The sequence below is a fragment of the Oncorhynchus gorbuscha genome, linkage group LG01, assembly GCF_021184085.1.
Source record: "Oncorhynchus gorbuscha isolate QuinsamMale2020 ecotype Even-year linkage group LG01, OgorEven_v1.0, whole genome shotgun sequence".
Classification (NCBI taxonomy): Eukaryota; Metazoa; Chordata; class Actinopteri; order Salmoniformes; family Salmonidae; genus Oncorhynchus; species Oncorhynchus gorbuscha.
Window position 1 is genome coordinate 15748575 of NC_060173.1, and position 20473 is coordinate 15769047.

General features: G+C 41.2%; 1 protein-coding gene across 1 annotated transcript; it reads left to right on the forward strand.

Annotated features, from left to right (window-relative positions):
- Positions 1-201: 201 nt before the first annotated feature.
- LOC124033611 (F-actin-capping protein subunit alpha-2) lies at positions 202-20229 on the forward strand. The gene is made up of 10 exons (XM_046345706.1): positions 202-299; positions 9496-9559; positions 13177-13228; positions 13397-13460; positions 17685-17891; positions 18003-18082; positions 18557-18635; positions 18726-18797; positions 18933-18995; positions 19228-20229. The coding sequence occupies exons 1-10, from the start codon at positions 261-263 to the stop codon at positions 19366-19368; spliced, it is 861 nt and encodes a 286-aa protein (XP_046201662.1). The 5' UTR covers positions 202-260; the 3' UTR covers positions 19369-20229.
- The last annotated feature ends 244 nt before the right edge of the window (positions 20230-20473 follow it).

Genomic DNA, 20473 nt, shown 5'->3' on the forward strand with positions numbered 1-20473 from the left:
AAATTTATGTTCCTTTTGATGGCATAGAATGCCCTTCTTGCCCTGTCTCTCAGATCGTTCACAGCTTTGTGGAAGTTACTGATATTTCCGACTTGCAAACTGGTTGTAGATATACCCGTGTCGCGTTCAAAAATTCATAATTCGGAAATGTCCGAGTTTCCTAGTTCTGACTAGGATATGAATGTGGCATTTGTTGCCGAATCCTCCCATTTGATGACGTCAGATGTGGCTTCTACAAGCTGGTGGTGCCGGAAGAAAAGATGGCGGATCATGAAGAGCAGTTATCTGATGAGGAGAAGGTAAGATGTCAATTTTTAGCATCTCTTGATTGGATGACATATGATATCGTGTAGGTATGTGTGCGTTTATTAAAAATATGAATCTACTGTGCATGAACAGACCGCGATTTCTCGCTCTGCTCGTCTATATTTTTAGCTCGGCAGTCTCTGCCCAACTTCCGCTCTTTTGCGAATCTCAAATGGAGACTCCTTGTACGGTCCTATCTCTGAAGTAGGAACCATGCAGCGTATAACAAATAAACTAACGCTAACATCTCACCCCCCCCCCCCCTAATCGTGAATCTTGTAACCAACGCCGTGCTGTAATTTGTGTTTCTTTATCGCTTTGTGTGATCATGTCTCAACTTCTCACGAATGAGCAGATAACGTTTAAGCAAGTCACCACCTCGAGCTCTACACGCCCTGTTCGTGTTCTGTATTTGTTGCACGATATATTAATCATGTGCAATTTACTGCTGTTTGTCTGTGACAGATATGACTAGTGTTGAATCTCGGATTTAAATATTGCTAAACCAAGCTGGCTAGCATGATATCATTGTCACTAGAAAGCTAGCTAAAACTGAGATGACAACAGTATCGCGGGTTGGCTGTACATTCTCATTTCCTTAAAAGGAATAGCAGTAAATTAACCACTGCACAAGAAATTACTTCAGATCAATGTTCAACATTATTCATCTTCAACTAGTTTGTCCACAACATCTTAACGTCAGAAGTTTATTAAGATTTTGACAGGGCATCGTCCAATGGGTGTGGCTCCCTCTTCCCCATCAGTCACAGACATTAGCTAATCATGTTAGCACGTTAATTATTGTGGGTTGAGTGTAAGGACTGAGCCACCATATGTCGCCGAGATGTAACATAACATTCCCCCCCACCCCCACCCGGCCCAGTAAACCACAACTTCAAGTCTAGCTGGCTTCACTCATGATATCCCCACACATATTTTAGCTAGCTAACGTTAGCTACAGTGCATCACTGTTGTCAGGTAGTACGAATACAACACAAGTAATGGTATTTAGGCCATGTATTTTGCATTCAAGTCTTCTCATGCTAGGGAAACTCTTTCAGCAGCCTACCGGCTGTTCTAGTGTCTCAATTGAATTTATCTAAAGACCGTGCCTTCAGAAAGTATTCATACCACTTGACATATTCAACATTTTGTTGTTACAGCCTGAATTCAAAATGGGTTAAATAGATGTTATTTCACCCTTCTACACACAATACCCCATAATGACAAAGTTGATACATGTAGTTAATTTTCCATGCATTTCAAAAAAACATAAATATCTCATTTATGTATTCAGACCCCAGTCAATTTTTGTAGAAGGACCTTTTGCAGCGATTACAGCTGTGAGTCTTTCTTTAAACATTATCAAATTGGTTGTCGATCATTGCTTGATTGCTTTTCAGGTCTTGCCATATATTTTCAAGTAGGTTTATGTCAAAACTGTAACTCGGCCACTCAGGAACATTCACTGTCTTGATAAGCGACTCCAGTGTAGACTTCCAGTGTAGGGCGGCAAGTAGCCTAGTGGTTAGAGCGTTGGGCCATTAACCGAAAGGTTGCTGGATCGAATCCCCGAGCTGACAAGGTAAAAATCTGTTACTCTACTCTCTACGAGGCCTTCATTGTAAATAAGAATTTGTTCTTAACTGACTTGCCTATTAAAATAAAGGTTACTTGAAGAATGTGCCCGTAGGTTATTTTCCTACTGAAAGGTGATTTCATCTCAGTGTCTGGTGGAAAGACTGAACCAGGTTTTCCTCTAAGATTTTGCCTGGGTTTAGCTCAATTCTGTTTGTTTTTTTAAATCCTGAAAACTCCCCAGTCCTTAATGATTTATAAGCATACCTATAACATGATGCCACCACTATGCTTGAAGATATGGAGAGTGATACTTAGTGGTGTATTGGATTTTCCCCAAACTTAACACTTTGTATTTAGAACAAGAATACTGCTTTTTTTTGCAGTATTTAGAGCCTTGTTCCTAACATGATGCATGTTTTGGAATATTTGTATTCTGTACAGGCATTCTGTCAATTATGTTGGTATTGTGGAGTAATTACAATGTTGTAGATCCATCCTCAGTTTTCTCCTATCACAGCCATTGAACTCTGTAACTGTTTTAAAGTCACCCTTGCCTCATGGTGAAATCCCTGAGCGGTTTTCATACTCTTCCGGCAACTGAGTTAGGAAGGATGCCTGTATCTTTGTAATGACTGGGTGTATTGATACACCATCCAAACTATAATTAATAACTTCAGCATGCTCAAATTGATATTCAATATCTCCATAACTGTTTACTTCTCTACCAATAGGTGTCCTTCTTTGGGAGGCATTGTAAAACCTCCCTGTTATTTGTGGTTGAATCTGTGTTTTAATTTCGCTGCTCTACTGAGGGACCTTACAGATAATTGGGTGTTTGGAGTACAGAGATGAGGTAGTCATTCATGTTAAACACTATTGCACACAGGGTCCATGCAACTTATGTGATTTGTAAAGCACATTTAAAAAAATGTTTAGGCTTGCCATAAAAGGGGATGAATACTTATTGTCTCAAGACAATTCAGTCTTACATTTATTTTTTTACAACTTACAAAAAAATCTAGTTCTACTTTGACATTATTTGGTATTGTGTATAGACCAGTGAACAATGTAAATGAATCCATTTAAATTCAGGCTTTAATGCAACAGAATGTGTAAATAGTGAAGGTGTGTGAATACTTTCTGAAGGTACTGTGTCTGTGGAGCTAATGATGCATTAATGTGTGTTTTGACACTTGCCTTGTCTCGTTATCTCACATCCCTTGACTGCCAGCTAGCTGTCAGGAAACAGCTGCCATTGGTGTAGATGCAAAAGTCATTAACAAGTCCCTTTTTTAAATAACCAAATGGAGCAACAAGTTATTTGTGAGACTTTATATTTGCTGCTAGGGACTGATCTTTATCTCTTGGGGTGGATTACTTTCCTAACCATTAACTGTGATATTTAGGGAAGACAGAGTTGCCCTTCTGGGTTTTAGTGAACATTTGAAATAACAAAGTCTACATTTTTAAATGATTTAGGAAGGAAGAGTCAACACCATAGTCATCAAGCCATTTTTTCCCTTTAAGTGCCCTTACGGTGCAGGCCTGCCAGCTTCCTTGTTACGCAGGGCCGCGCATCAGAGGAGATTGGCATTAGTCTGTTTGCGCTCCACTTAAGAGATGCTGCTGAACGTATCGTATCCTACCGCTGTTTCTTAGCACTGCCAGATGTGAAGTTGCGTACCGTTGTTTCTTAGCACTGCCAGATGTGAAGTTGCGTACCGCTGTTTCTTAGCACTGCCAGATGTGAAGTTGCGTACCGCTGTTTCTTAACACTGCCAGATGTGAAGTTGCGTACCGCTGTTTCTTAGCACTGCCAGATGTGAAGTTGCGTCCATGTCATCTTTTAAAATAGGGGGTTCTGTAGCTCAGTTGTGAGCATTGATATAGTGGGTTCCACCACCCATACGTACAATGTATGCACACATGACTGTAAGTCGCTTTGGATAAAAGCGTCTGCTAAATGGCATATTATTATTATTATAAAATGCCAGTCTGTGTTGATATAACCAAGTGAGGGTTGAACTTGTTCAAAGTGCCAGAGAGTACCATGGTAAAGTCTTAGCTAGAGACAATGCAGTGGTTTGTCTTTCAGAGCCCAGCAATTGCAACAATGTGGCCTAGCCTAATGGCATAGAAGGCTTTCCAGAGTAGCCTACTGAATGTAGTAGACCTATGTACGCCTAGCTCATTGAGTGGGCTCGAAGATGGCCTATAGATGGGTTCATATGGGAAGGTTAAGTGCAGCCTCAGAGCCAGTAGCAATCGAGCTTGCAAACTACAGATATAACTGCCCAGCCTCAGCGCTGTCTCTCTGGTGTCGCCCTGAAATACCTACTTGACCACTGTATCACTGTCTGCAAGTGTCTGCTCTACCCTGACTTTTAGTGACTATTTTAAACCTCAGCCATTTTAACATGGCTTACTTTGAAACTGAGAACAATGTTTGGGTGTTTGTCATTTAGCCTAAGTAATCTGAGACTTTTTACAGGAGATTGTTGTCAAGTAGCCTTCTCTAATAAATAAACCATGGTTATCATGGCTGGACTTACAGCCTCACAGTAAACATCATGATTTCTGTAGTATTGGCCTGCTTCTCCTGTGTGTGTTTGTGAAGAATGTCTAAGGAACACTTCTCTTGTCTGTACGTGTCTTCCCTGCTATGAGAGATTTGGATGTGCAGGAGAAACAACCCTGGTGGTGCTATTCAGTGTGCAAACAGCTCCACCTATAGCCTGGGCTTGCTACAGTATGACTCTGGGGTGGAATACAGAAGATCTGTTTATTCCAAAGTCTTAACAATCTATTTGCTGTGTTGCTTCTGGATTTCTTATCTTGGCAGCAGGGTGCTTTATCCCCCCCAGCCCAAAGCAACATTCGGGCCTGCAGTGCAAACAGTAGGGCCCTATAACATCTGCATTGCGGAGAACTCGGTCGGAATCACGGAATCCAGGCTTTAAAACCGAATTCAACAATATTAAAAAATGTGAACTTTGTATGAAATCAACTAAATGTATTGAAGTTTTTCAAAAATCCATTAATTTGCCCAAGTTAATCATAAGACATGAACCAGTGATATTTTGCACACCGGTTCCAACTCGCCCAACATGACTACCATTTATCTAATAAGTTACCTGTAATCTTGGTCCAAACATTTGAAACAACTTTCCTACTCCATCTTTAGGTATTTGAAAATGTAAATAATCAATCAAATTTAAGATGGAATACACTGGGTTCAATTGCGGCTAAAATGAAAGTGGAGCGAGCTTCAGGTAACGCACCCCAAACGAGTACACTAGGCTGGACCCTCGTTCTGAATAGCCGTACTTCTTCATTTCTCTAAAGAGAAACATCAACCAATTTCTAAAGACTGTTGACATTTAGTGGAAGCCTTAGGAACTGCAACCAAGTGCCACAGAAATCTAGGCTCCCGTAGAAAACCAATTGAAAATACAGTGAACTCAAAAAAAAAAAAAAAAAAATCCTGGATGGTTTGTCCTCGGGGTTTCGCCTGCCAAATAAGTTCTGTTTTACTCACAGACATTATTTTAACAGTTTTAGAAAAAACTTTAAAGTTTCTATCCAAATCTACCAATTATATGCATATCCTAGCAGGCAGTTTACTTTGGGCACACTTTTAATCCGGATGTGAAAATACTGCCCCTATTCCAAACAGGTTATTAACTATAATGAAGCCTAGACCTACCTGGCAGAATATCAGTTGCCTCAATCCAGTGGTCTTTTATTTTTGGAAACTCTGCAATCACATGAGTGCTATAGAAACACCACCAACCAAACAATACAAACTAATTTTAAAATGTCTTAGATTTTTCCCAGATCTCAAGTGGTCTCCTGTTGTGGTTTAAGCATTATTGTGAACTTAGAACATGACATTTTGTTGTTTTTCTATTAAGTGTGAAAAATAAAACATTTTATAGGGCCCTAAAACAGCAATAACATTCAGTTGAAACAAGAATGAACTAGCCTAATTCTGAATTTGTTTAGGCGTTGGGTAGTAGTATTGGTAAGGGAAACACTCTCTGCATTTGTCAAACTAACTGTAACAAGGGCTAGAATGTCACTGGTCTCAAGTTCTTCAAAGATGATTTTTGGAAGAACTATAAACAGCTCAATGGTAGACGTGTGTTTGTGTCCTTTGTCCCATTTTATTTTAGAGGTTCTGGTCCAGTTACTTCCAGGGACATTATGGGGATGATTATCTTCTTTATTTGTGGCTATTCTTCTCATCGCCTCAATGGTTGCGACAGAACAGAAGAACCTATGCTGGCTACCCATGTACTGTTTTTCTAGTTGTACTGTACTCAAGGTGCCAATTCATATATCACAAATATGCGGATGGATGGAGAGGTGCCAGGATGGAGGATTTAGCCCCCTGGAGTACACATCTATAGGATGCCTGCAGGCCAGATACACCCCTTCCTCCTCCTTCATGGTTTAGAGTTCTGGAGTGTTCTGATAAGAAGTGTGATTCTGGGATTAGGGATGGTGTTCTAGAGCTGTGTGTTTGGGAATAACAGATGCTCCTGAGAGTGTGAATGTGGGGAAACCGAAACGCATCATCACTGGAGGACCGAGAACACAGAGAGAGCATCTGGTGACTGTCTGCCCAGGAGCTTACAAACACTAGGCTCCTGCAGGGGGTCTCTCTGTGTGTACACATGCATGGCTTTGTGAATGTGTTAGGCTATCGTCTAGGCCAAAGTGTGTTTTATAAGATTATAGCAAATAGGGTGGGTGTCTAATTCCATGGCCAAATTTGAAACAAGATTATTTAAGTCCTTTGTTGGGTGTAAAAAAAAGTGTAAAAAAGCAAATCCTCCTTGGAGCCGGTCTGTTATCAGTGTTCCTTTGAAATGACCTCATTGTGTGGGTGTGATCCAAACCTAGCGTCACAAGATGAAGTATTTAATTCTGTGGACACTCCAGCTCTCACACCAAACAGCCAGTTAGTCAGAGACACAGCAGCATCTCTAATAAAGGACGTGGCAAAAATCTATAAAGTTTGCCACCGTCAGTGTTTGTCTAAATACAATCTGTTGTGATGAATTATTTTTGTCTCTGACGCCAAGTGATTTCAGTTAAATGTCGACAACTAGATTGTCATGCTGCAGATTGTCATGAGGCAGTAGGCCTTTACTAAACATACTAAGAATCCAAGTAATGGTTGGTCCTTTCCTCACTTCTTGCTTCTACTGATGTTACTGCTGGTTAGACAGTAGCACTCGATGAAGCACGACCACTTCACTTACCCTTGGTATTATCATTAGCTGTCAGATTTAAAGTGAGTGTCACAAGTCTGTCAATTTCCTTCAGAGGCTGTCTCAGGCTAGCCCTACTGAGGTGACACCAGTGCCCTTGTCCCAGGCTACATCTGTCACTGTCAGGTCAGCTGGCTAACTTCTAGCTTTCCTCTCTTCAGTCTCACCTCGTCTGACTCCTTGATCTTCACTATGGTGGGGTGCAAAAAGACCCTCAAAGCAACCTGGTGATGATCACAGCATGCCTCTTACCACTTCTCACTTCAGTAAATCACTTTCAATTCAATAAAGTTGTGATTGAATTTGGAGGTTAATGTGGAAGAACAGTTTGTTTGCTCTGTCTGAACAATACCTGCATTGTCTCCTGTTATGACACACACTATGTTAAAGAATAAAGATGGCCAAGTGATAATGATATTATAATAATAAATAATATATGCCATTTAGCAGACGCTTTTATCCAAAGATTACAGTCATGTGTGCATATTCTTATGGTCCCGCCCCACTACCCTGTGATGCTCTACCAACTGGGCCAGTGATTACACTGAATTGATAGTAATTTATTGAGCCCTTTTTTTAACCAGGAAGTCAGCTGGTGAAACAGATGAATCATGGGCCATGGTTTAGTAACTAACTATTGACATGGTTTAAATTGGTTCCTTGAGAATCACCCCAATAGTCCTAATTTAAGTGCATCATGCCTTTTTATTCACACCCAACAGACGTCTTGTGTTAGTGTCACTACATCAATGTTAACACAGTGCATTGGTAGGGTAATGCTATAATGGGGTCGAATAAGGGTAGGCCTAATGTTTTTTTTAAAGACTCAATTCTCTTACAATATAGACCTGACTAAGATTAGCAGTGAAATAAAAAGGCACAGCATCTCACGATGCTAGGCTATAAGAGCAGAGTTTGGTGTACATGTAGCTGAGGAACGCTCAACTCTGTTATATCGAGGCAGAGTTGAGTATTGTTAACTGGTCGCGTGAATTACTAACGACAACTTATTATTTTATCTCCAGTTGAGCAACACCAATTAGGAAAAAGTCAGTTGTATTCTAAGTTTCATTAAAATAATGAATTTCAGCACCCTGCGGAAGAACCCCGGTGGTAAAGGTAAGTATTTCCAGAATGTAACATTTTACCAGTATTGACTGATGGTGACTCCATGTTGTTGCTCGCAAATCGCGTGACCAGTTATCAGTACGGCCAGTTATCAACTCTGCAACCTCGGCTAGTTTAAACTGAGCATAGCAGATATAACTGCAGCACCACTACTTTCAATGAACGTGTGTTTACGTTGCTCTGAAGCATAATAAGGGAGGCCTGATCCAAATGGCTCCATTTTTAGCAATGAACACTTTATTTTATTTTTCCCCAGAGCAAGGTCAGCAGCAACGAAGACACACAAGTATCCCAGAGCACCTCTCTTGCTTTCACCCTATCATCACTCATTAGTTAGAATCAATCTGCAGCCGCACTGGGAACCAAAGCTCTCATGCAGACCACTAATAAGGGCCCCGGGGAGAGGCACACTTTCCCAGCCTGTCAGTCCAGGGGAGGTGGGGAACAGGGATGATAGACTAGCCAAGCCCTACCCCTAGCAGAGAGCGGGAGGGGTGCACTTCACTACCAGGCTCCTCAGCACATTTTCATGCCCTTATATGGTCATGAGCCACCAGGGGAGGGAGGGGCTGCCTGCCCCATGCTGTCAGTTTCACATGTGTTCTCCAAAGAGGAAATGTGGTGCAGCAGGGGACAGACAGTTATGTTATGAAGAGAGGACAACTCTGGGTGCATGATGGCTGACAAGTGAGAATTGTGGTTGTAAACGCACTATTTGTCCATGCTTTGGGCTTAGCAACAGACAATACAGTCCTCATTAGATGGGGTTAGAGGGGTTGCTTGTGTGTTTCGCACTTCCCCTTATTGACAAGGTTTTTAATAACTGATTAACGTAGTCATGGAAAGAGGGGATCCTCTGACTGAAACCAAAGCCAAATTACAATAAATGGATAAATACATCTACCTGATATGTCTATTGTTGTGACATAAAAGAAATGACTTTAAACCACAAACAGATTTGATTTAATTTACCTTGGAAATCATTGCAAATGCAATAGAACAGCAGAGTATGCATAACATTTTAGTATGTTTATTTGATCGATGAGTGTGCTGAAATGGCAGTGGGCCGGATTCTAACCAGGCACTTTTTCTCTCTTTATTTATTTTTACCACGATGCTCCTCTGTTTCATAAACAACAATAACAAATACGCCGGTGATGCGGATGTCAGCTTTTAAAGTGTCTGTCTTGCTGTTTTGTAGGTACGCATAGCAGCAAACTTTGTCATCCACGCCCCACCGGGAGAGTTCAACGAAGTTTTCAATGGTGAGAGTTTGTCTGTGTGTGGGGGGGTTTATGTGTGTGTGTCTGTCTATCGCCCAAAGTCAGGATACTGGTCTGAGCGCCACAACTCCCAATTTACCTGCTGTAACGCCACAGTTATAACTGGAAGAGCATCCAGTCACAGCATCCTGATGAGCGTGTCACTTGACACCGATAACCCTTCGCATCTCGAAACCACACACTGCAGAACAGACTTCTCTCTCTGTATCTCAATATTTCTGTCTCACACCCACATGCACTGTCTAGTTTTCTACTAGCCTGTTGCGGAGCATTTCTGAGCGGGAGCATTTCTGAGCTGAGTCGTTGGCCCATAATCCCCATCAGACCATGCACTATGCTCCTAACATAATGAATGAATGACAGTCATCACAAAGGCCAGACTGAGGATGTTTCTCAATATGCATACTACCGTACTCCACACTCATGCCCGAGTGCATTCTCCCAGGACGTCCTCACAATAATGTACTCAGAGAACGAGAGTGTGGAGAACGCATAAAACGTTACATTTGAGAAAGCACTCCCCTTCTGTAGTACCTCATGCTGCTCCTCCCCCTACTGTAGTACCTCATGCTGCTCCTCCCCCTACTGTAGTACCTCATGCTGCACCTCCCCCTACTGTAGTACCTCATGCTGCACCTCCCCTACTGTAGTACCTCATGCTGCACCTCCCCCTACTGCAGTACCTCATGCTGCACCTCCCCATTCACTGATCCTTCTTCCAGCCAGGAAAATGGCAACAATTGACGAAACCAGATATACTCAATGCAAACCTTTTACATAATTATTAGTTAGATATATGTGTATCGTAATACTCTAGCTAGCCAGCAATTTATACAGGCAAAAATGACCTAAAACTAATGTTATGCAAGGTAGATGTACATTTTTCATTTGTAGTTACCAATTCTTCGTGGCGATCTGGCTACCTAACTGTAGTATCTAGCCAGTAAGCCCCTTTGACTGCGATCAGGTGAACATGCCAAAATTAACACCGTATATTTATTAATGTACCAAGATAAAATATTGTAGTCTTGCAACATATGAGATGTGAATAGGCAACATTTCATTCTGAAGTCGGAGGGTATTTTCAGTTCGCTTCAGTTCAAATTTTAATACATTTAGCGTAATATTTCTTAGCATACTTTCAGATCTATGCTTCAATATGTACAAACGGGAGTACACATTCAAAGTGCTTCGCATACTTTGATATAGACAATTTGCATGCTTGGAGCATGGTAATATGCATTTTGAGAAACATCCTCACTCTCTGGGTCAGTAGGGCAGCCCTGCCTTGAGGCCTCAGCCCAGTGCGTATGATCACAAACGGGCTGACCGGAGAGGAACAAAACCAGGGACTATTTAGCACATTGGTTGTGTGAGTGTGTACTCCTGCCCACGTCCATGATTAGCTTTGTCACCTCGGAGTGCCTCCATTTCACAGCCCAACACACACACAGTGTCAACACTTCCCCTTTCATCTCTTTGAATTCACAGCCCTTTACAGTGTGTGAACTTGCCATGGCTGGTTTAGATTAACAAGAATTTAACTGTAGTGTCCAACTTACAGTAGCAATGACAGAAAAAAAGACCATGCTATGTTTGAGGGTCGTGCACAACAACAAAATGCATCACGGCAATGCTATTACCGTAGCATTTTTGTATATACTCTATAGTTATGTACTTGAATGTATAAATTGAACTATTTAGCACCTTTGGGCAAACTCCTGGCAGGCTTGATGCAAAATATTGTGTAGTGAGGTAATTCTTACTGGATCAGTCTGAAACATTGCACACATCTTGTGGACAAAATCAAAGTCACACCTAGGCTCCTATCTTAATGAGTATGGCCTTTCTCTTGCATTTCAAAGATGATGGTGGAAAAAATATATATAAAAAAGAGAATGCATAGAAAAAAACATGTTCTTTTACCAGATCTAGTGTGTGTTATTCTCCTAAATTCACATTTCCACAAACTTCAAAGTGTTTCCTTTCAAATGGTATCAAGAATATGCATATCCTTGTTGCTGGTCCTGAGCTACAGGCAGTTAGATTTGGGTATGTCATTTCAGGCGACAATTGAAAAAAAGGGTCCGATCCTTAATGGGCTTTATTGGCATGGGGAACATGTTTACATTGCCAAAGCAAGTGAAATGGATAATAAACAAAAGTTAAATAAATAAAACAACAGGAAACATTACTCACAAAGTATTAAAACAATGAAGACATTTCAAATGTCATATTGTGTGTGTGCAGTGTTGTAACGATGTACAAAAGGGAAAATAAATAACAAAAATATGGATTGTATTTACAATGGTGTTTGTTCTTCACTGGTTGCCCTTGTGGCAACAGGTCACATCTTACTGCTGTGATGGCACACTGTGGTATTTCACCCAATAGATATGAGAGTTTATCAAAAATTGTTTTTTTTTCAAGTTCTTTGTGGGTCTGTGTAATCTGAGGGAAATATGTGTCTCTCTGGTTATACATTTGGCAGAAGGTTAGGAAGTGCAGCTCATTTTGTGGGCAGTGTGTACATAAATCAAATCAAATTTATTTACATAGCCCTTCGTACATCAGCTGATATCTCAGTGCTGTACAGAAACTCGGCCTAAAACTCCAAACAGCAAGCAATGCAATGCATGGTGGCTAAGAAAAACTCCCTAGAAAGGCCAAAACCGAGGAAGAAACCTAGAGTGGAACCAGGCTATGTGGGGTGGCCAGTCCTCTTCTGGCTGTGCCGGGTGGAGATTATAACAGAACATGGCCAAGATGTTCAAATGTTCATAAATGGTCCAATAAATAAGGCAGAACAGTTGAAACTGGAGCAGCAGCACGGCCAGGTGGACTGGGGACAGCAAGGAGTCATCATGTCAGGTAGTCCTGAGACATGGTCCTAGGGATCAGGTCCTCCGAGAGAGAGAAAGAGAATTAGAGAGAGCACACTTAAATTCACACAGGACACCGAATAGGACAGGAGTAGTACTCCAGATATAACAAACTGACCCTAGTCCCCCGACACAAACTACTGCAGCATAAATACTGGAGGCTGAGACATAGCGAGACCTGGCTCTCGAGAAGACAGGCTGTCAGTCTCTCGCTCTTTTGGTCTCTCTCTATTCAATATAAAGGGCCTCATTGGCATGGGAAATGTATGTTTACATTGCCAAAGCAAATGGAATATACAATTAACAAAAGGGAAACATTAGTAAACATTACTCGTTCTCTCTCTCTCTCTCTCTCTCTCTCTCTCTCTCAGGGGCTTTATTGTCATGGGAACATGTATACATTGCCAAAGCAAGTGAAATAAACAGTCAAAGTGAACAGTAAACATTTCACTCAACATTTTAAAAAATTCAAACGGTATTATTGGCTATGTACAGTGTTGTGCTAATAGTTGATGTATGAAAGGAAAAATAGATTGTATTTACAATGGGGTTTGTGCTCCACTGGTTGCCCTTCTGTCTGAGTTTTGTCTCCATGATATCCCTGTGACTGGAATGTTTATGTATGATGGAGAGGGATGTGATTTGATGTGAATCCTCCTGTGTGTTTGTGTGCTGTAGGTTTCTGAACTCTGACGTGTGGTTCTGTACTTCCCACAGATGTACGATTGCTGCTCAACAATGACAATCTGCTCAGGGAAGGTGCAGCACAGTAAGTGATGAAATATAGACCCGTGGTCTGCTCACGTCAAACTATCAACAGCATGAGTACATTATTAACCAACTAGAAAGATCTCTTTGAAAGAGGTCTTTGTTTCTCCAGAAAGTCATTCATTATTGGCACTGATTAAACCTTGTACCTGTTTGTCTGTTTCTTTAGTGCTTTTGCACAGTACAACGTGGACCAGTTTACCCCGGTGAAAATAGAGAGATATGACGAACAGGTAGGACTACAGTGAAACAAGACATGCATGTTTTTCATCAGCTTTCACAATTCACAGCCTTTATCCAGTTAAAGCCTATAGATGCTAGTGACTCCAAACCTGGTATCATTAGAAACAAGCCACAATAGGGATTAACAGCTCTAGTCATGGATTCTGAGAATAACTACATCAAGGAATGAAGCCTAGTGCCTTCAGACTTACCTTAGGGATCATGTTTTATTCAATGGACTGAATATTAGCCTTGTTGCATATTGATTGTATTATGTTTTTATACACAAACAATAATTCTTCTTCTAGTACTATGGTGGTACTATTCCAGATTAGTGTGGTTGTGGTGTTGCCGAGGTAACACAATGATACATCAATAAATGTTCTGCTTAGCACACACTAGAATGCGTATCAGGAATACATTGCATTCGGATAGTATTCAGACCCCTTTTTCAACATTTATGATACGTTAGCCTTATTCTAAAATAAATTTGTTTTTATTTCACTTATTACAAATAAAACAAATCATATTTACCGAAGTATTCAGACCCTTTACTCAGTACTTTGCCACAGCGATTACAGCTTCAAGTCTTGGGTATGACGCTACAAGCTTGGCACACCGGTATTTGGGCAGTTTCTCCCATTCTTCTCTGCAGATCCTCTCAAGCTCTGTCAAGTTGGATGGGGAGCGTTGCTGCACAGCTATTTTCAGGTCTCTCCAGAGATGTTCGATCGGGCTCTGTCTGGGCCCCTCAAGGACATTCTGAGACTTGTCCCAAAGCCACTACTATGTTGTCTTTGCTGTGTGCTGTCTTAACTCTCCTGTGGAGATCTGAAGGATCAGGTTACTGTGGATCCGCTCTACAGCGTTCTCTCTCCTGTGGAGATCTGAAGGATCAGGTTACTGTGGATCCGCTCTACAGCGTGCTCTCTCCTGTGGAGATCTGAAGGATCAGGTTACTGTGGATCCGCTCTACAGCGTGCTCTCTCCTGTGGAGATCTGAAGGATCAGGTTACTGTGGATCCGCTCTACAGCGTGCTCTCTCCTGTGGAGATCTGAAGGATCAGGTTACTGTGGATCCGCTCTACAGCGTGCTCTCTCCCGTGGAGGGGGAGAGCGGGAAGTCGGCTGTTTTTATGGCGGTCGTAAAATACTGCCTCTGTGCTCTGTAGTGTTCGAGATTGGAATGTAAACTGTGGGACACGGAGAAACACTTGGACATCAAAAGGTTGGATAATTAAACAACATTTATATTTTCAAGAATGTGCGAGTGGTCTGTGGACATTTAAGGGACAGGCATGACGAGTGTTTCAGTTGGTGATCTCATGAAGGACAGGAAACACTCATCACTGCGTCTTTGGTTGTGTACACCTAATTATGGGGTATGTGATTTAAACAAACTATTTGTGAAAAGATGTCATGTGATGTTAACCTAAATGAGAAAATATGGGTTTTCATATAGTTAACCAAATCAGTGGCCACGCCCACGTGAGCATTGACATTACATCGGCGTCATGGATGCCCCTTTTCTCAGAAGTGCATAAAACCCACTTCCGATGAAATTTACATTAGACCAGAAAGCATGGAGCTGTGGCTACATGTTGAAATGGTTAAGAACTACAACTTTATAGGCTACGGAGACCAGACAGAGTGTAGCGTTGGCTACTCGGCTGGAAATGGTTAAACTCAGACTATCAATCACTACAGAATAAGAGCAAATCCTAGATGTAGAATTACTGGTCTGCAGCTGGAAATGACGTAAGTCTATTACGAGAATACCGACAACCGCGGAAGCATATATTCTATGTAACGACCATCTGTACGCCTGACGGATCCATTACAACAGACACTATCCAGAGCCGCTGAGAAAGCGACAACTACGAAAGACAATGTGATTTCTGGGGAAGTTAACCAGAGACTCTATGATGAACTGACTCTCCAGCAGACAGACCGGCGATTCCAACAGAGAAGACGACAACGACATACGGGCATAAATATATACATTGCAATTATGTTCAAATGAGTGACCGTTCATGTGCAAAGGATTAGCATTTCAATTAATATAATTATCAACTCTGTTTAGTGAATCCATTTAGCCTTTCCCGCTTTTTATCTTTCCCCAGTCTACCAAAACGTCATTACGGTTTAGCGCAGTAGGGCCTTATGAATACATTGTGTTAGTAGCCAAGAACTATATTGTTTGTTTATTTCTGTGATTTGTTTAGTTATTTATTTATTTACTAAGCCAATTTGTGTATCGCTGATTCATTATGGAAACTAGGGTTCATGCAGATATCCAAGGGTTTGTGATGTTCAGTAATGACAACTGATGAGGTAATAATACATTGACACAAGACTGTTCTCGATAAGATATGAAAATATGTGGAGAGTTGATTAGGGAAATAGACTCAACATTTTCCCATGGTGCCCCGACTTCCTAGTTAAAGTTTACATGATTAATTTAATCCCGTAATAATAAATACACATTGTTATTTTGTCATTCTGTCTTCACATTTAATGATAGTCAGACACAACAGTGCTTAGGATCATTGTCCTATTTTGAAGGTGAACCTTTGCCCCAGTCTGAGGTCCCGAGTGCTCTGGACTAGGTTTTCATCAAGGATCTCTGTGCTTTGCTCCGTTCATCTTTCTCTCGATCCTGACTAGTCTCCCAGTCCCTGCCTCTGAAAAACATCCCCATAGCATAATGCTGCCACCACTGTAGAGATGGTGCCAAGTTTCCTCCCGAACTAGTGCTTGGCATTCAGTCCAAAGTGTTCAATCTTGGTTTCATCAGACCAGAGGATCTTGTTTCTTATGGTCTGAGAGTCCTTTAGGTGCCTTTTGGCAAACTCCAAGTGGGCTGTCATGTGCCTTTTACTGAGGAGTGACTTCTGTTTGGCCACTACCATAAAGGCCTGATTTAGTGGAGTGCTGCAGAGATGGTTGGCCTTCTGGGAAGGTTCTCCCATCTCCACAGAGGAACCAGAGCTCTGCCAGAATGATCATCGGGTTCTTGATCACCTCCCTGACCAAGGCCCTTCCAAACTGAGCAATCAGGGGAGATTGACAGCCAGCTCTAGGAAGAGTCTTGGTGGTTCCAAACTTCTTCTGTTTAAGAATGATGGATGCCACTGTGTTCTTGGGGACCTTCAATGCTGCAGACATGTTTTGGTACCCTTCCCCAGATCTGTGCCTCGACACAATCCTATCTTGGAGCTCTACGGACAATTCCTTTGACCTCATGAGCCTGGATTTTGCTCTGACATGCACTGTCAACTGTGGGACCTTATATAGATAGGTGTGTGCCTTTCCAAATCATGTCCAATTAATTGAATTTACCATAGGTAGAAAAATCTCAAGGATGATCAATGGTAACAGGATGCACCCGAGCTAAATACATAGGTATTTATAGAAGGTGTGTGTGATTATTTTACGACCACCATGCAAAAGTTTGGGGTCACTTAGAAATGTCCTTGTTTTTGAAAGAAAATTACTTTTTCCATTAAATAACATTAAATTGATCAGAAATACAGTGTAGACATGGTTCATGTTGTGGCCATCACTCCTGTGTTCCAATGGCATGTTAGCTAATCCAAGTTGATCATTTTAAAAGGCTAATTGTTAATTAGAAACCCCTTTTTCAATTATGTTAGCACAGCTGAAAACTGTTGTACTGATTTAAAGAAGAAATAAAACTGGTCTTTAGACTACTTGAGTATCAGCACTTGTGGGTTCGAAATGATTAGCTAACACAACATGTCATTGGAACACAGGAGTGATGGTTGCTGATAATGGGCCTTTGTATGCCTATGTAGATATTCCATACAAAATCTGTCGTTTCCAGCTACAATAGTCATTTATAACCATGTCTAAACTGTATTTCTGATCAATTTGAGATATTAATGGACATAAAATGTGCTTTTCTTTCAAAAACGAGGACATTTCTAATTGACCCCAAACATTTGAACAGTATATGTATATTTTTATTGGGACCTTTATTGAGACCTGCTTTGTCATTGTGGTATTGTGTGTAGATTGAGGGATTAAAAATTATTGAATCTATTTTAGAATAAGGCTGTAACGTAACAAAATGTGGAAAAAGTCTAGGGGTCTGAATAATTTCTGAATGCACTGTAGATCAGGAGAAAGGAGAGCACAACTCTTTCCCTTGTTCCCCTTTTACCTCCCTCTTCTTAACTTCCTACGGATCTCCCCTCTCAATCTCTCTCCAGGTCTTAATCACAGAGCATGGAGACCTGGGCAATGGGCGGGTCCTTGACCCTAAAAACAAGATGTCCTTTAAGTTTGACCACCTGAGGAAGGAGGCCAGTGACCCGCGGCCCCACGATGTGGATGGTGCCATGGAGGGCTGGAGGAGTGCTGTGGATGGTGCTGTCCGGGCCTACGTCAAGGAGCACTACCCCAGTGGAGTCTGCACCGTACGTCTGGGCTGCATTACACCCATCTTCTTGATCCTGCGCTGTTAAATTTGTCATTTTATCATGTAATGTGAATTAACTGAGTATACTGAGTGTCAAATCTCCCCTTAGATTTACGGCAAAACCATAGACGGACATCAAACCATCATTGTGTGTATCGAGTGCCATCAGTTTCAACCCAAAAACTTCTGGTATGTATGGAGTTATAATTTAAAGATGTGAGATGAATGAAGTATTTTAGATTTCTAGTCATGTAAATGGCTTCAAACTCCCTTCAGGCAGAATCTAAAAATGTTTAGCCTGCAAACCTTCTATTGTCTGGTTTACACACTAAACACTGTTCAAACACCATCTTAGCTTGCTTTTTTCACTACTTGGCTAACCAGTGCCTGTTGGTTTAGAGATGGTTGGCCTCCCGTTACCTTGTTGAGCCAGCCCCGATCAGGTTAATATAATTGAAATAGGGCTGTGCCAATCCTCTTTGCGGTGAGTTTTACTAAGCCTAAGGCTCCCTGAGTATAATGATCTTATAGCTTCTGTACAAGATCTGATACCTCTTAGGAAAGACTGCTGTGTAGTGGATAGAGGGGGAGTGGGAGAACACTCAACACACACTTAGAGAGCTTGTAGACATACTAAATACTTAATTTCTTCTCTTTGTAAAGGAACGGACGTTGGAGGTCAGAGTGGAAATTCACAATTGGCTCCTCCATCACTCAAGTGGCCGGCATCATGAAAATCCAGGTGTGTGTGTGGGCGCATGGTTTTCGTGTAAGGTAATTGAGTTCCAGACCATTGCACACAAATAACACACCACTCTCGGTCTGGTTGTAGGTTCATTACTATGAAGACGGCAACGTTCAGTTGGTCAGCCACAAAGAGGTCCAGGAGTCGATGTCCATTTCTGTGAGTACATCACTACATGGAATACGTGATGAAAAACACACGTCAAAACATGTACATGCACGTTAGTATGTATGTTTGACAATCTATTTGAACCTCTTGATTCACTCTGATTTCCACTTGGATCCTCTTCACTAGAACGAAGCTGCAACTGCAAAGGAGTTCATTAAGATCATTGAGGCTGCAGAGAATGACTACCAGGTGTGTGAGATTGGGAAAGCTTTGATATGGACACGTGTGCCTAATAAAGTAGTTGTTATATTTATAACACAAGATACTGAAGCATTATATTTTGTGACCAGTAATGTTGATGGCAAACTAGTGGCAAGTGTCTCTGGATACCATCACCAAGTGACCATTCCTGTCAATTGTGGTTCTTATTGTGACACGCAAAAGCCCAAATGAATTTCCCTCTCTTCTCTTACCCCGTCAGACTGCCATCAACGAGAATTACCAAACCATGTCGGACACCACTTTCAAAGCCTTGCGCCGCCAGCTTCCCGTGACGCGCACCAAGATTGACTGGAACAAAATCCTGAGCTACAAGATCGGCAAGGAGATGCAGAACGCTTAAAACAAACAAAACGGAAGACCCCAACATTGCATGACTGGATTGTTGTATCGTCTTTGTACAAATTAGGTTAATGGGGGGCAGAAAAGGTTTGGTCTCACAGAAGTCTACTTTTATGAATGCTTTTATACAGACACTGTTAAAAACATAATCTGTATAATACCTAGATGATAATCATGATATTATTGTTGGCAAAATAGGATGTGGAGGACGACGTGGAGCATAATACGTCTCAATGTATGTGTGCAATATTTATTAATATGGTGGTGAGCCCACACCTTTTCTTTGACCTAAAGAAAAACAATTCCAATTGTAATGATGAAACAATTATTTTTTGAGGAGTATCACTGTAAAATATATTTAGAGTAGGACTTTATTGGCAAATCCAGGATAAGAGAATCCTCCACTGTACAACACGGTTACTGTCTCATACTGTAACTCAGTCGTGTTCAATTGCTCGTACTTTTATGACATCATAATGACATCTTTTGCACAAGCGGATAGTCACCTTTGCCAATGTCTACCACTCAAGGTTCTTGTTACACTTCATATTGGTACTCTCCCCACGGTTTGCCTCGTACGTGAACATCTCAAGCTTGCGACCCTCCTGGCTAAACTGCAGTTTAACTCCCTGACTTCTGAACTGAATATGTTCATTTAGCAAAAAAGGAGAAACTGATAACTTGACACGCTTAATTAACAAGTCTTTAATTGCTACTAAATGTGGATAATGTTGAATTTAAATTTACAATAAAAGGTAAAAGTATCACTTTCTCCCCCAGTGCTTATTTTTTTATTAAAACAGATCTGACTTATAACATGGCACATTGTAATATATACCTGTATTAAACATCCTTGACTGATTGTTTGGTCATTTATTTCCTTGATTAATTGTAATTCGGTCAGGACTATGTTGCATTAAATTACACATTCTCTATGTACTTACTAACTCCTACTTTGTACCAGTTTTTCTCTCTCTTTAATGGAGTTTGAGAATGGACACGTTCCAGGCTACCTACAATACAGACGTGTTGCATAGATTATCAGATTCCTGCAATGGACATTGCTCGTCTGCCTGCCACGAGCAGACTTGTAATTGTGCGTGCAG